The 16,757-nt window shown below is 36.6% G+C and overlaps 2 protein-coding genes across 2 annotated transcripts in view; one reads left to right on the top strand and one right to left on the bottom strand.

Moving 5' to 3' along the window:
• Positions 1-16,757, bottom strand: part of ft (cadherin-related tumor suppressor fat) — an 89,488-nt gene that overhangs the window by 13,795 nt on the left and 58,936 nt on the right. Inside the window, exons 4-5 of the mRNA XM_069049875.1 lie at positions 1,937-2,138; positions 722-909 (exon numbers count right to left, since the gene is read on the bottom strand). Of these exons, the coding sequence (XP_068905976.1) occupies positions 722-909; positions 1,937-2,138 (390 nt within the window). The remainder of the gene's footprint in view (positions 1-721; positions 910-1,936; positions 2,139-16,757) is intronic.
• eIF3k (eukaryotic translation initiation factor 3 subunit k) overlaps positions 1,894-16,757 on the top strand; it is a 117,196-nt gene continuing 102,332 nt past the window's right edge. The window contains exon 1 of the mRNA XM_069049876.1: positions 1,894-1,898. The gene's annotated coding sequence lies outside the window, so the exon portion shown is untranslated. The remainder of the gene's footprint in view (positions 1,899-16,757) is intronic.

Raw genomic sequence — 16,757 nt, 5'->3', positions numbered from 1 at the left:
TGACTTGGCACCTCTGCTGTTTACCAAAGACTTAATTGTGAGCAACAGACGGGTTTTCAGATGCACGTACTTTTGGTAACTGTCCGTATGTTATTTGATGAGGGCACGTTCGTGGAAATTTCGAGTGTTTGAACATATTATCAAATTGTTGTGGTTATGGACGCATAAAATTCCACACAACGTGTGGGAAGACCGGAGAAGCGTAGCAGAACACACTACAACAGTCTAATTATAGGAATCTAATAAAATCAGCTTTAAATAAATTATGCAATTTTATACCTGGCCGATCTATAAATTCGGCTCAATAAAATCCGTTCAGAAATTCGTGTTTTATGATTGGTCGGTTTTATTCGGTAGCTTTGGAAAATTTTATTGAAAAGTTTTGACATGTTTATTAACAATTTTTTTCTTTGCTTTTGGTAAATGTTATGAAATTCGTCGTTTTATGATGCATAAAAATTCCGGACTTTGTCTCATAAATTAGTACTCGTAAAATTTTTCGTATTGTCATGAGATTTTTATGATACTAAAGCGGAGCTTTTTCGGTGAAAAGTCGGCGATATTTCACGGTCCGGCGGTCCACCGATTATGCCTTACCTACCTGGCAATTAAATCCTTATCGGGGCATTCCACGTTTTTGGAAACAATCATCGTAATTAAGCAATAAAACCGAAGAAATTTTTGAGACGAGTTCAAGGCCCAGTTTTTGATCGTCACTCACCTGCACCGTCGACGACAAGCGCTGGTCCGGCGAGACCGCTCCATCCGTCGCCGTCACCACCAAATTGTACAGCCCTTGACGCTCCCTGTCCAGGGTCCTGCCGGTGATGATGGTCCCGTTCGGGATCACTTCAAAGTCGCCTCTCTCGTCCCCCGCCGTGATGCTGTACACGATCCTGCCGTTCTCTCCTGCAAGAAGCAGTAAGGTCGCGAGTTAATGGAGCAGATTATGTGATGGTTTATGGGTATTATTCACCGATTACGTTCGACGGGACGGCTCCTAAAATCCATCGTGTATACAGGGTGTTTTTGAAATGCGTGCAAAAAATTTAACCACGACTATCTAAAAAATTCTTTGTCAAAAAATAAAACGACATTTATTTTTTGAGCTACAATTTTTTTTAATTGCTTTTAGTCTTCTACGTTGTCAAACAACCTCGTAGGTAAAATCTCGGCACATTTTAAAAATACACCCTGTATACATATCATGTTTTATAAAATGTACACTAATGCGATTTCCTTGTTTTAAAGCATATTTCCTATAGGTTACTTCGCATTGGCGTACATTTTATAAAACATGATATACAGGGTGTATTTTTAAAATGTGCCGAAATTTTACCTACGAAGTTGTAGGACAACGTAGAAGACTAAAAGCAATTTAAAAAAATTGTTTCATTTTTTGACATAGAGTTATTTAAATATTTTTTCTGAGTTCTGCACGCATTTCAAAACACCCTGTATTAATGCCCGTTAATGAATATTCCGGGTGTCCCGAACGACTCATTAAGCTATCTGCTCGGCTCAAATAAAGCAAATGTAATTGGGGATATACCTTAATGGTCTTAATCTGGCGACATTTATTCGCCGATAGGCGCGCATCGACCGCGCCCTCGACAGGACAAATAGAGCAATTAGGAAAGATCGGTCCTGAGGAATCGTCGAAAAGCCGAAACGTGTGGGCCGATGCACCGTCGCCATTTTTTTTAGTTTTCGCGGTCTCTCGAAGGGCGCCGAATTAACATATCTTAATCGAATCGGCTCGCGATTTTCGCCCGCCTTTTATGGCACCGCGACCTCGAGGTCGCGACCATTGTCTGTAATGTCGTGTTATTAGACACAGTGTTGGTTTACGCAGCCGATAGGGCCCTGTAATCTGCGCGCCGACCACACGACACTAACTTCGTCACGTTGTCATTCCGAAAGGAAAAATTCTCACCGGAGTCCAGGTCCGTGGCGCTGACGGTGACCACGGGGGTGGCCACCGAGATGTTCTCGAAGATCTCGTTCGTGTAAGACATCGGGTCGAAAAGGGGCGTGTTGTCGTTCAAGTCGAGGACGTTGCAGTACACCGTCAGGGTGCTGGAGAGGGCCGGATGGCCGGCGTCCTGGGCTTGCACCACCAGAATGTAGTGCTGGACCTGCGGGATCAATAAAAATGATTTCTTGTGGCATTTAGTGATTTTATTGGCTCATTATGGATGGAGCTACGACGGAAGCTGATCTCGATAAGAGTTTTACGAGCCGGTAATTTCGAATTACGTTAATTAGTGCGTTCGTTAAACTTTCGGCCAGATTTATTGACGACATCGTCGTCGTGGCGTACCTACCTACCTACCTATTCTTTTTTGACAACATATTTCACACTTGTTTTGTCACCGGGGCGCGGTGCGCGAACGCAACGCCGCTTTAATTAGATATTATTATTAAATTAGTACTACCTGCTGCCAGACCGGCTGAATTAATTAATAAGTAGATAGAAACGACAAGAAATTATAAACTTATTGCTCGTCTCGATCTAGTTCAAGCGGTCGACCATTAAGGACGATCTAATGTTTATTTATGAGTGAGGTTATGTTTGGACGGCCGCGACAGTCTTCGACAAATTAAGACTGTGGTGGAAGCGACGACGACTCGATATTATTGTATCGAAGAAAAAAATAACACGCACAACCTTCAAACACCGTAAACCAGTGGCGTGCTACCGTTTATTTGGAAGAAATCGACGACCACGTGACCACAACAAACTCAAAAAAAAGCGGAAAACCGCGCAGATCGTGGGAGGAAGAAAAAGAAGAAAAGCTACTCCACGTTTTGGTGGACGGAGTTGACACGAGTCGGAGGACTCCGCCGCTGAGCCAGAGCAACCCGTTCCGGCAAAAACGGAATAAATTGTTCTGCAGAGGGATAGTGTCGAAGTAATAAACTGGACGCCTTGGTACACAGCGAGGCCGAGCATCTATAAGTAAGAAACTGCGACAAAAACTCGTCAACGAATCAATCTATATTCTATTAATATTACGGAATTGTCCGTTAAAATTTATATCCGTCGTGATGATTTTACCTTTTCGAGAGCTCATGTCTCGAAGTCTGGTGCGATGACGGGAAGGAATAATAATAAACAATCGTTCGTGGAGAGGACGATCATCCCCGTGGACAAAAACCCGGCCGACTGTAATGCAACAGGAGCAGGAGCAACAGCAGCAGCTCGCTTACCGGAACCCGTTGAAGACGTTGCAGTTTCTAGTTTTTGTCGCCGAATTGGCCGCCAAGGTTGGACCGTCGTCGTCGACGATGTGATGAAACCCGTATACGTTTCCAATAATTAAAGACGGCGACATCTTATCAAATATATCACACACCTCCGCCGTCATATATCATTTTGCCTGCATAAACGCTAAATTAGCTCCGATAATTATTCTCTTACAATTACTCCGAGCAAGTGGTCTTGTGCCCACGCAAACGGCCTCCAATGCGCCATTATTATAGATCACGCTAGCTCATAGGCACCGATTTCCACGTTGTGTAACCTCGAGATGGATCTTTTGGGGTCCTGGCCAATCGGAGCTCAATTAAGCTTTTCCAAAAGTAACTAACGTCGACCGGTCTAACGGTGTTTCGGAGGCGAGGGATTATAAATTCAGTTTTATATTGCGATAAATCTGTCTCTCACAGGTGAGTGGTGTTATAAATTCCGACGATTATGCTAAGTACTTTAACGTATTCGAAACTTATCATTTGGCGTTTTCTATTGTTGAATTCGAAATCAACGTTTCAGGAATCGTTGAACTCTCACGACTCGCGAAATTGTCGACCGATGGACGATCAAAAAATCACGATGATTGGTATTCGATGGGCTTGTTTGTGCTCCGATGGAAACAGTTCTTTATTAAAATCACGTTGCAGTAGATTCTCTCAGATTCTCACATTCGTACGAAGAAAATTGTTAGAAAAGGTGGGTGACGTCAGATCGCGATTATTTCAATTTTTTTTTCGACGGTACTTCCCTCTTCTTCGGTCGTCTCCGAAACGTGTTCAATTGGGGACAGATCCGGTCATGGTCTTTACCAGGTCGTTCTAAATTCTCCTGAAGGCGTCAACAATGGCGTAAAAACAGGGTATCTATAGTCTATTTTTCTTTAAATCAGCTGTCAGTGTCAAAACGTTGTAAAAGACCAGAGTGTGTTACCCTAAAACCTGTACTTTCCGAATAACTGTATAACAATTCCCCCCACTTCAAAATTGAGGTTATGTCTGTCGTAATTGAAATGTCGAACATAATCAGTGTTAAAGGTTTCAATGAAATGTAGGTTTATGTAGGTACATACTTCTATTTAAAGAGTATTTTGTAGAACACAACGATTTTTTGTAATGAAACACAGTTGCAGTTTAAGCAATGAAGAAAACATTAATTTTTTCGGGGTTGAATACATTTTGTCGTTTTAAAACCATCACATATGATTGCAGACGTCCAACGTATCTATTTTAGAAAAGTATTTACGGAAATAAATGAGAATTTAGAAAATAGGTATTTAATACGATACATTGAATATGTTTGAAGCTTTCTCCAAAACTGTCTTTTTACTTAATTCAGGGTTGTCACCTTTCAACTCTTCGCAGTACCGAATCAGGGTCATTTTTTCACTCTCTGTGCACTACGAAGGCACCTTTTCAAATTTTGTGCGTTAATTTTTCAACGCAAACGCAAATGACAGTTATGCGCAATGACAGCGCCGATGACCTCGCACGGCTCGACGTTGCCAACCTATATCGTGAAATGCACTTTCAATTGCTCATGCCAACTTGACAACACTTTAACAGCCGATTTAAAAAAAAATGGACTGTACGTATAAATGATTGTCTGGTCAAGCCAGCTTTGGAAAAATATTATTGTGCCCGATTTTAATTTAATTTTAATTCGTTATTAACTGTCACTTCTGACATTGACATTTTGTTCGCACTTTTCAGTCGAGTTTTCATTCTTTATATTTTCATACATATTTTTCAGTACAAAATGCAAATACGTCCGCTTTTGAAGGTAAACAGAACAGACTGGCAGAATTTGTGAGGTTAGGTTTTGTTGTTGAAGTTTTAGTTCAGCTTTATTTTCCTGATGATGGTTTATTTTATTAAACAGAACACATTCATTGTTGTTTCCTACTTTCGAAACGAAAGGTTTATTAATTAACAAAAATAAGACAAAAAAATCAAGTAGATAAATCAAACAGTCAAATGGTACTGTCAATTTCATTCGTAGGTATGTGTTATTTGTTTTACAAAACGTTTTCGAAATTGGCTCATTTAACAGAAACACAACGTAATTTTGATTTTTTTTTTCTCAAAAATGTCCTTATGTAAGATAACAAAATTTTTATACTGTCGTTTGGACAATTAAAAAGCCTATGAGAATCAAGAAAAAAAAATCCATTTAAAAAAAACATCCATCAAGTCATCACGCGAAAATAAATTTTGTATTAAAATATGTATTTTTATAAACTAAAACTGACCCGTCTAAAAGATTTTTTTTTTTACATTTTGCTTAATTTTTAACGAATTTATTCCATACTTTTGCCACTCACGTCAGCGAGAGCAAAACACGTTTCAGGTTAAAAACCCAACAACCTAACCTAAAAATGTGACGTTCGGTATTAAGCGGCACATTCAAAATTTGACAAGTTTTCGTAGCAAGCTGGACCAAACAGTCATTTATAAAACTAGGCGATTCGCATTCGTATTTAATTAATTAACTCCATGTCCCTAAATGTTGTGCGGCGAGACAGACGAGAACGGCAGACCTTGCCTCCTACGGCAGTGCGAATTACCTTAAAGAGATAACAAATAAATCTCGTTATTTCTAAATTGTTTTCCTACTAAATGTCATAAATGTGAATAACAACTCCTTCAACTAAGCAGGTAGGTATGCGTCTACCATTTTACATAAATAAGTCGGCCGTTTCAGGTCGGCGATTGCTTTCTTCAGAAATCGAATTTCAGGATTTCGAGTCGTCTCTCTGTGTGGCGACCGTTTTAATTTGTATTCCGGTCTCACTTTGACTTATGGTCGAGGCGATTAGCGTTTTTCAGCATTAATTACTCGTTTTTTCGACACCGCACGCAGTGCGCAGTCGAAGCTTTATTACGAAACGAAAGATGAAATCGTTCCTGCGAGGAGAACAACAACAACACAAAACGACAACCTTTATAACTTTGTTTACTCCAGTAAAAACTTCCCTGTAAATTTATTTACAATCGCATCGGGTCGCCTCATGTATACAACACAGCGTCCTTGCGGCTGTGCCGTATTTCAGCACCCCGTTTCCGTCTCGTTCTTTCGCGTTGGAAGACCGGAGAAGCCCTGCTCTCGCGTTTCGCAAATGCGAACAAAACAAAAAGGCGAACTATTGTCAACGCAACATCGTTGCTATTTTTAAGCGAAACGCCGGTAAACGGCTCGGCAAAAATCCCTGACTTATGATTGTTGGTCGTTTTTGCGAGACCACCTATGATTAAATGTTGTTACAGTTTCGAGTCCTCGACTGTACGCGTCTCGCTAATCCAGCCATTATCCTTGAAACCGAAAACAAACAGGACGATTATTTATTCGTGTTGTTGCCATCGGCTCCCGATCATTTTCAACTTTTGCATACAATTACGAACAATCAGAGTTATCCTTGAACAACGAAAAGGATCGTTTCCTCTTCCTTTCGCTCTCTCGATTTCTCCACGGCAACGCCTAATCGTGCCCTAAGGGCCGGCGTAAACTCAAACTTATCATTAAATCGCAATAACATCGGAAAGATAAGGTCCCCGCGAGGTTGCGAAATTGGTGTAAAGCACGCTACGTTGCCGAACTCGGTCGATTAATCATTTTTGGTTTCCGTCGGATTTGTAATTAATGAAGGTGGTCGCGCGGTTGCCGTGTTCTCTATTTGTCGTTTGACGTTTTCGGACGTTAGAAAGCGCAACACGTCGCCAGAAAAAAACGACACAAAAATAAATATGTGCGGCGGGAGCGACGGTTAGTGCCGAGAATTCTTGGTACCAGCAACTCTAGACATACATACATACGTAATTGTCGTATTTCGCCAATAATGTGATCGGTTAATGAAAATACGTGCGCAAAACAATCCCGACTACAGTCCTATTTTAATGAGTTATTGTGATACGGTTACAAGAACCGTGTATAATCGCACATGACTATTTCTGTATGGCGAGGACTGCAAATGCCATTGTTGCCACAATTACAGATGTTTTAACATAATAGATGGTTCGGTGGATTCCGTCACGGAAACATATTTGAATAATTGTGAAGAGGAATGCGAGAAATTTCAACCGATTCGCGATGGACGTCCGTCACCGAAAACAGTCAATACACATTTTTTTTTTTTTCATTAAGAAAAGAACTATTGTTATCCACGAAGATTTTCAGCTGAATAAAAAAGGCGATATCGAAATTAAATTTAGACGAATCCGTTGGGGAAACAAACACTGTCTCTTCAAGTTTGTCACAGTGAGATCTTAATACAGGGTTATTATAAATGTTTCTTACATTGTATTTGGCTGTAACATAGTGTAACTGTACTAACTATAAAAGAATATGTATTAATATAAAGGTAAATTTAGGTGATTGTTTGAATGTGTAATAAAAAGGGATTTTAAGATAATAGCATAGCACAACAACAAAAAGGACAACAATGAATAAGTTTCCTCATCAATGTAGAATACTCCATTTTATAATATGATATTACGAGTACAATAAATGTATCTTGTTTCAGAAATAAACAAACAAAAAAATAAATTAACAAAATGTTAGTTGAGCGGTGGGCTCTCCTGCCACATTTTAACCCACTGTTGCCAGATAGTCAGCTCCATGATTGCCAAGTAGCATGATACGAATTATAAAATTCTCGTGGCGAAACGAAATGACAAAAATATTCGCTGATTGTCCGACCAACAGAGAACTCGGAGGCTCAAAAAGTTCATCGTGTGGGCAGTTTATTGCAAGAAACTGACACCTTGCTAAATCGATTGGTCATGTATAGGTGAACTTCCAAAAAAAAAAGTTCAAAAATTGTCGTGTGCAAAAGGGCGTTATTCAAAATTTTCAAGTTACATAGCTTATCGGATAGCCGGTGTTCAAGTATTTTTTTGGTAGAAATTTTGTAATATTTTCTGTAGCCGTTTGGTCGTAAAAAAATTAACAATTTTCAAAAAAGTATTGCGTCTTATGGAAACAATAAAATTCAAATGCCTGTATCTCTGTTCGACGCTCGCGAAAAATTCGTTAGTTTTGCCGTGCTTTTACGTTTCTCACTCCATTGCTCGAAAACTAAGCCCCAAATCGAAAAAATGTATTCTTTAAGAACTCAAGACCAATATTCTCTGATTACGATGGTGTTTATTATTATAATTTTGAGGGAATATTAATCAAGTTATGATTAAAAAACTAAAGTTGCAACAAAATCTCTTAGACCTAATAAGTGCAAACACCGATCACCCTCCCGCACCGCCCTATTCCTCGTGGTTCACAATAATGTCATCTGACCTAGTCCACTGACTAAGCGAAAATAGACCACTGTCGCAAAAATCGTGTGCAAAAATAAGATTTTTTTTTAAATTTTGGCAATTTCTCGAAATTGAGCAAGGTATAATTTTTTTGGCTCCAAAGAAGCATCTTGACGGAAAGAATCCAGCGGTTTAAAGTTTTTTCTCAGCGAAAAAAAAGAGGGGGATAGTGTTTTTTTGCACATCCCCCTTAGAAGCTATGGCAACAACTTTTGCACTCTTCAACTTCAAGACGCTTTCTTGAGGCTATAAACATCATAATTTAACCTTCTTCATTTTTTAGAAAAACCCAAATAAGTGAAAAAACGAATTTTATTTTTCTTGAAATAAACAAATTCAATCGACAATGTTCCTTAATGAAACGGAATGATATTGAATTTTTTACCGTTGGATTCTACTTTTCAAGGTCATTCTTTTGAATGGTAAACATCATAATTTTAGTCTTGATTTTTAGAAAAGCGCAAAACGCTGAAGAAACCATTTAAATGTTATGTTATAATCTAAACGAATTGTTGCTGGTCTATCTGAGTAAAACAACTAAACCATTTCGAGCTTGCCATCACACCTAAATTATTGTCTTTATTTCTCCAAAAAAGGAATACTAATCTATTACAATTGAGGAGCAACTCTTCAAAACGCATTATGGCACACAAAACAGTTTTTTGGGTAGAAGCAAAAAACGTATATTTTCTAATTCGATTCACTTTACGTTAAAACTATACGGCCATTTGAGAAGTTCTGTTAGATGAATCACATAGATGATCTCATTTAGATCAAAAAGACCCTAGATATTTAGAAAATATTAAAAAAAGATCGGACATAATGCAATTTGATTCATTCTAGTGAATGTAATCCGTTTTGTGGTGGTATGTTTGGACATAATGCTTATTATTAATTATAACATTGTAAAAACCGAGGTAAACACTTAATTGAAAAGCCAAACTAATACTAGACAAGATTTTTAATTGAAAATAAAATTAACAACAAACACGAAATGCAAAATAAACAAAAAAAAAAATGGGTAAGTAGGTACTTAAACAAAAGCAAACAAAAATTTTCGAAATTTAAATATGCATCCTCTTTCGTACCCCACACTAACCGTATTCTCTAAATTATGCATATTATTTTAATTAAGTTTAAGACTTATAATTTATAAACTAAATGACACGATTGAAACCGATAATTTGAGGTGAGATACATGCTAAATTGCATCCAAAATGCCAATGAAACAACATAATGCGTTTTGATCCGTCTACGTCGATGGACATTATACGTTTTGATGCAAGCATCAGATTTCAAACTGAAATTAAATAGAGACATAATTCTATTTTTAGCAGTTTCTTTAGGTAGGGCTGTAGAGTAGTTATAGAAGATTTCAATTCAAATCCACTTCAAACTGAATTTTGGCTTCGAGTGGACATAATGCGATTTGATAAGTTGCTCCTCAATTTAGGAATAGATGACTTAAACCACGATGTTTGAAAAAAATATCCTTCAATGATTACAAGTTGACAACGTCAGGTTTTATAAAAACATCATTTAAAAATGTTTATATTGAAAACCATCTAATCGTCCGGCAATGGTGCAAATATATTATCGAGTCTTCGACTCAATTATATTTTTCTTTTTCCTGAGTTGAGCGGAGGGTTCTCGTGCTACATTTTAACGCATTGTTGCCAGATAGTTAGCTCCATGATTGCCAAGTCGCATGATACGAATTATAAAATTCTCGTGGCGAAACGAAATGACAAAAATATTCGCTGATTCTCCGACTAGAGAACTCGCAGGCTTAAAAAGTTCGTCGTGTGGGCAGTTAATGACAAAAAGCTGACACCTTGCTAAATCGATTGGTCATGTACAGGTGAACTTCCAAAAAAAAAAGTTCAAAAATCGTCGTGTGCAAAAGGGCGTTATTCAAAATTTTCGAGTTACGTAGCTTATCGGATAGCCGGTGTTCAAGTATTTTTTTGGTAGAAACTTTGTAATATTTTCTGTAGCCGTTTGGTTGTAAAAAAATAAACAATTTTCAATGAAGCATTGCGCTTTATGGGAAAAGCAAAATTGAAATGGCTGTATCTCTGTTCGACGCACGCCAAAAATTAATTAATTTTGCCGTGTTTTTACGTTTCTCACTTCATTGCTCAAAAGCTAAGCCTCAAATCGAAAAAATGTATTCTTTAAGAATTAAAGACCGATATTCTCTGATTACGACGGTGTTTATTATTATAATTTTGAGGGAATATTAATCAAGTTATGATTAAAAAACTAAAGTTGCAACAAAATCTCTTAGACCTAATAAGCGCAAACACCGATCACCCTCCCGCACCGCCCTATTCGCCGCGGTTCACAAGAATGCCATCTGACCTAGTCCACTGACTAGGAGGCGAAAATAAGAATCATGTGCAAAAATAAGATTTTTTTTTAAATTTTGGCAATTTCTCGAAATTGAGCAAGGTATAACTTTTTTGGCTCTAAAGAAGCATCTTGACGGAAAGAATCCAGTGGTTTAAAGTTTTTTCTCAGTCGAAAAAAAAAAAGAGGGGGATAGTGTTTTTTTGCACATCCCCCTTACAACCTATGGCAACAAATTTTGCACTCTTCAAGACGCTTTCTTGGGACTATAAGCATCATAATTTAACTTTCTTCATTTTTTAGAAAAACCAAAAAACTGAAAAAACGAATTTTATTTTTCTTGAAATAAACAAATTCAATCGACAATGTTCCTTAATGAAACGGAATGATATTGAATTTTTTACCGTTGGATTCTACTTTTCAAGGTCATTCTTTTGAATGGTAAACATCATAATTTTACTCTTGATTTTTAGAAAAGCGCAAAACGCTGAAGAAACCATTTAAATGTTATGTTATAATCTAAACGAATTGTTGCTAGTCTATCTGAGTAAAACAACTAAACCATTTCGAGCTTGCCATCACACCTAAATTATTGTCTTTATTTCTCCAAAAAAGGAATACTAATCTATTACAATTGAGGAGCAACTCTTCAAAACGCATTATGGCACACAAAACAGTTTTTTGGGTAGAAGCAAAAAACGTATATTTCCTAATTCGATTCACTTTACGTTAAAACTATACGGCCATTTGAGAAGTTCTGTTAGATGAATCACATAGATGATCTCATTTAGATCAAAAAAAGATCAGACATAATGCAATTTGATTCATTCTAGTGAATGTAATCCGTTTTGTGGTGGTATGTTTGGACATAGTGCTTATTATTAATTATAACATTGTAAAAACCGAGGTAAACACTTAATTGAAAATTAACAACAAACACGAAATGCAAAATAAACAAAAAAAAAATGGGTAAGTAGGTACTTAAACAAAAGCAAACAAAAATGTTCGAAATTTAAATATGCATCCTCTTTCGTACCCTACACTAACCGTATTCTCTAAATTATGCATATTATTTTAATTAAGTTTAAGACTTATAATTTATAAACTAAATGACACGATTGAGACCGATAATTTGAGGTTAGATACATGCTAAATTGCATCCAAAATGCCAATGAAACAACATAATGCGTTTTGATCCGTCTACGTCGATGGACATTATACGTTTTGATGCAAGCATCAGATTTCAAACTGAAATTAAATAGAGACATAATTCTATTTTTAGCAGTTTCTTTAGGTAGGGCTGTAGAGTAGTTATAGAAGATTTCAAATCCACTTCAAACTGAATTTTGGCTTCGAGTGGACATAATGCGATTTGATAAGTTGCTCCTCAATTTAGGAATAGATGACTTAAACCACGATGTTTGAAAAAAATATCCTTCAATGATTACAAGTTGACAACGTCAGGTTTTATAAAAACATCATTTAAAAATGTTTATATTGAAAACCATCTAATCGTTCGGCAATGGTGCAAATATATTATCGAGTCTTCGACTCAATTATATTTTTCTTTTTCCTGAGTTGAGCGGAGGGTTCTCGTGCTACATTTTAACGCATTGTTGCCAGATAGTTAGCTCCATGATTGCCAAGTCGCATGATACGAATTATAAAATTCTCGTGGCGAAACGAAATGACCAAAATAATCGTCCGACTAACAGAGAACTCGGAGGCTCAAAAAGTTCATCGTGTGGACAGTTTATTGCAAGAAGCTGACACCTTGCTAAATCGATTGGTCATATATAGGTGAACTTCCAAAAAAAAAGTTCAAAAATTGTCGTGTGCAAAAGGGCGTTACTCAAAATTTTCGAGTTACGTAGCTTATCGGATAGCCGGTGTTCAAGTATTTTTTTGGTAGAAATTTTGTAATATTTTCTGTAGCCGTTTGGTTGTAAAAAAATAAACAATTTTCAAAGAAGCATTGCGCTTTATGGGAAGAGCAAAATTGAAATGGCTGTATCTCTGTTCGACGCTCGCCAAAAATTCGTTAATTTTGCCGTGTTTTTACGTTTCTCACTCCATTGCTCGAAAACTAAGCCCCAAATCAAAAAAATGTATTCTTTAAGAACTAAAGACCGATATTCTCTGATTACGATGGTGTTTATTATTATAATTTTGAGGGAATATTAATCAAGTTATGATTAAAAAACTAAAGTTGCAACAAAATCTCTTAGACCTAATAAGCGCAAACACCGATCACCCTCCCGCACCGCCCTATTCCCCGCGGTTCACAATAATGTCATCTCACCTAGTCCACTGACTAGGAGGCGAAAATAGTCCACTGTCGCAAGAATCATGTGCAAAAATAAGATTTTTTTTTTAATTTTGGCAATTTCTCGAAATTGAGCAAGATATAACTTTTTTGGCTCTAAAAAGGCATCTTGACGGAAAGAATCCAGTGGTTTAAAGTTTTTTCTCAGTCGAAAAAAAAAGGGGATAGTGTTTTTTTGCACATCCCCCTTAGAAGCTATGGCAACAAATTTTGCACTCTTCAAGACGCTTTCTTGAGACTATAAACATCATAATTTAACCTTCTTCATTTTTTAGAAAAACCCAAAAAACTGAAAAAACGAATTTTATTTTTCTTGAAATAAACAGTGTGGGCAGTTAATGACAAGAAGCTGACACCTTGCTAAATCGATTGGTCATGTAAAGGTGTACTTCCAAAAAAAAAAAGTTCAAAAATTGTCGTGTGCAAAAGGGCGTTATTCAAAATTTTCGAGTTACGTAGCTTATCGGATAGCCGATGTTCAAGTATTTTTTTGGTAGAAACTTTGTAATATTTTCTGTAGCCGTTTGGTTGTAAAAAAATAAACAATTTTCAAAAATGTATTGCGTCTTATGGAAACAATAAAATTCAAATGCCTGTATCTCTGTTCGACGCACGCCAAAAATTAATTAATTTTGCCGTGTTTTTACGTTTCTCACTCCATTGCTCGAAAGCTAAGCCTCAAATCGAAAAAATGTATTCTTTAAGAATTAAAGACCGATATTCTCTGATTACGGTGGTGTTTATTATTATAATTTTGAGGGAATATTAATCAAGTTATGATTAAAAAACTGAAGTAGCAACAAAATCTCTTAGGGCTAATAAGCGCAATCGTCGATCACCCTCCCGCACCGCACTGTTCCCCCCGCTCGGCTTTGCCTAAGACCTACCGAAACAATTATTTTGTTTGTAATATTTACATTATAGTGCTTTTTTTTAAACAATTGTCATTGTCAAAATTTCCTTAAAGACCAGACTGTACCACCCTAAAACCTTTCATTTCAAAAGTCAGAAAAGTATTAGCCGTTCACGATTGTTCTAAACACGCAGCAGGCCAAGATATTTTTTGTTAGATTGGCGTCAGGTCCTGTCATATGACGTTTCGTTGTTAAATATTCGTCTTATTGTCAATTCCGTAATTAATTTTGTGCAATTAAATTATAACCTAAAATAGATTTATTAAATATGCCAAATCACAATATTGTCTTGACTCTGGGTCATAGTGATGGACCCAAGTTTCATCTACCATGAATTTTTTTTTCAAAAATTCATCTGGATTTCTATTAATTAAGGTCAAATTAGTCTCAGCGGTGACATGTCTGACACGCCGTTAACATTTTTGGTACCCAATGTGCCGAGCTTTTTTTGAGTCCAATTCTTTCCGCTATAAATCTGACAGAACTCTTCACTCGGCGCACCAGCACCTGGTGTGTCTTCTTCTTCCCAATTTGAAATCTCAAGACCAGTTCTTAATAACTTGATACGAAGGCGTGGAGTCACCCAACACTTCCACGTACCCTTATAAATGTCTTGGGGCGATAAGCCCTTTTACACAGGTAGATACTTTATCACAGCTCTTGTTTCAATTTTATTCATTTTTAAAAAATCGCGAACACCACGACGGAATTAACTTAACAGTTTTTAAACAGAAATACACAGATAAACGTATATTATGTAATGTTAAATTCGAAAGAACACAACTTTTCATCTGTCAGTCAACGGCTTCTATGTTAGGGACAATAATTAATTAACTGCCCTCGTATATGTAGACAAGTATGTATTTAGAAAATTGCAAAACAGAGACTGGAGTGTCCTGGACGCAACTGAGAGTTCAGGTGTAATTTCATAAATGTAATCATAAACTCATAAATAATTACATGTCATTATCTGACATAATTAGAGCATGCGGAACTTGAAACCTAGGAATTTATCTGTACAGTGAAAATTATTTTGAAACTTGAAAACTGAAAAGTCGACGATGTAAAATGGCGAAATTGGGTGAAGTTGAATGTGGAAATGTATAAAAATTAATCCGTATAGCTAACATTGGGCAAAATGCATTGAAGACATCACATTCTCTGTTGACATTTATTATGTGCATTTGGCCCAAGCAGGCTAACAAAAATTTGTCGGTCATTATAGTGGAAACGTTATTGTTTTTTCTTGGAGACAATATAATTGGGAAGTAAAAGAAGTCTTCGAATAAAATGAATTACGTTTTGTTTTGTAACAAGACATTGCAAAAAAAACACAAGGGAAAAAAGTGTTGTTGACGCTCATCACTTGCAAAAACGAATGAGGTTCTTCACATAAGTTATAATTGTTGGGTCGTGTGTGTTGTGTCTGGTGCTCGCTTTTAGGAATTTCCGGAATATCTTCAATTGGTGACTCCCAAATTTTTAAACTTTTAACCGTACGTTTCAACTGCACAGAACTCGTGTTCTAAAATTTATAAATGAGAAAATGTGTCATGCGGCAAACACTGAAAGCAAAGATGATACTGATGTCGTTATTGCGTAATTTATTTATTTATCTTTTGTAAATGTTTCGGAACAATTCACGATGTGATGAATTGATAATTTTGAGCCGATTTAATTTGATCTAGCCCTGACTGTTACGTAGTTCAGTGAGAATGAAAAACCACCATCGCCAATAAAAATTGACAAAAAATGTCAACTGATCAAAATGTATCGCTGTTTTGTCAGAATCGTAGCAAAATAAATAAATTCTGATTTTAATTTAATGTAAAGTGTGCTTGATAATAATGTGCATCTACAGTGTGAACATTAAGTTTGGAACCAATTTCATAACAGTGTTATGTGATGTTTTTAATAAAATCGCTCGGACAGGTCGATTTTATTTCGAAAAATGCTATCCTGTGACGTGCAATTTGTTTAAATAAAGTAATTGGTTTTTGCGCAATGACGTCCTCACCAATTTTTTTAAATGACAACCGCCACTTTTTTCTTCTCTTTTTGATAGACGTTCCCATTACCTAGGCGATGAATTCAAAAAATTGATACCTTATAATATAACAATTTTTTTGAGAAAATGTCAAATTTTATTTCTAAAATTTTAATTTAATTTTTAACATAAGTTTTTTTTTCTATGAGGTTACTTAAAGTCAAGGATTTATTTTAATAGACTAAACAATTTAGAAGTGTACCAAGTGTCTACACTCGTCTAAATGATTGGCGGGGGCAATTTTAACATTTGCGTAAAATTTTATTGTTAACCTTAGATGTTTATTTGTTCTTGTCTGAGGTCAAATAAAATTTTTACATGAAAAATTAAGGTCATTGTTACTTTAGCTACTTCTGGAATTTTCCCGTTTTTTCTGGCTAGACAGCCTCAGGACGTCCTCCTACATCGCTTTCCACCGCTCAAACCTTGAGCAAATGAATTTTCCTTACCCTCTAGTCATACTAAGACATTGGCGCGACCTTGAAACACAACAGGAGAGAAAAAAAGGCATTTGCACAAGGTTTGAATGGTGGAAAACGATCTAGGAGGACGCCCT

The sequence above is a fragment of the Tenebrio molitor genome, chromosome 6, assembly GCF_963966145.1.
Source record: "Tenebrio molitor chromosome 6, icTenMoli1.1, whole genome shotgun sequence".
NCBI lineage: Eukaryota > Metazoa > Arthropoda > Insecta > Coleoptera > Tenebrionidae > Tenebrio > Tenebrio molitor.
Note: the sequence above shows the minus strand (reverse complement) of the source record. Positions and strands in the feature narration are given on the sequence as shown.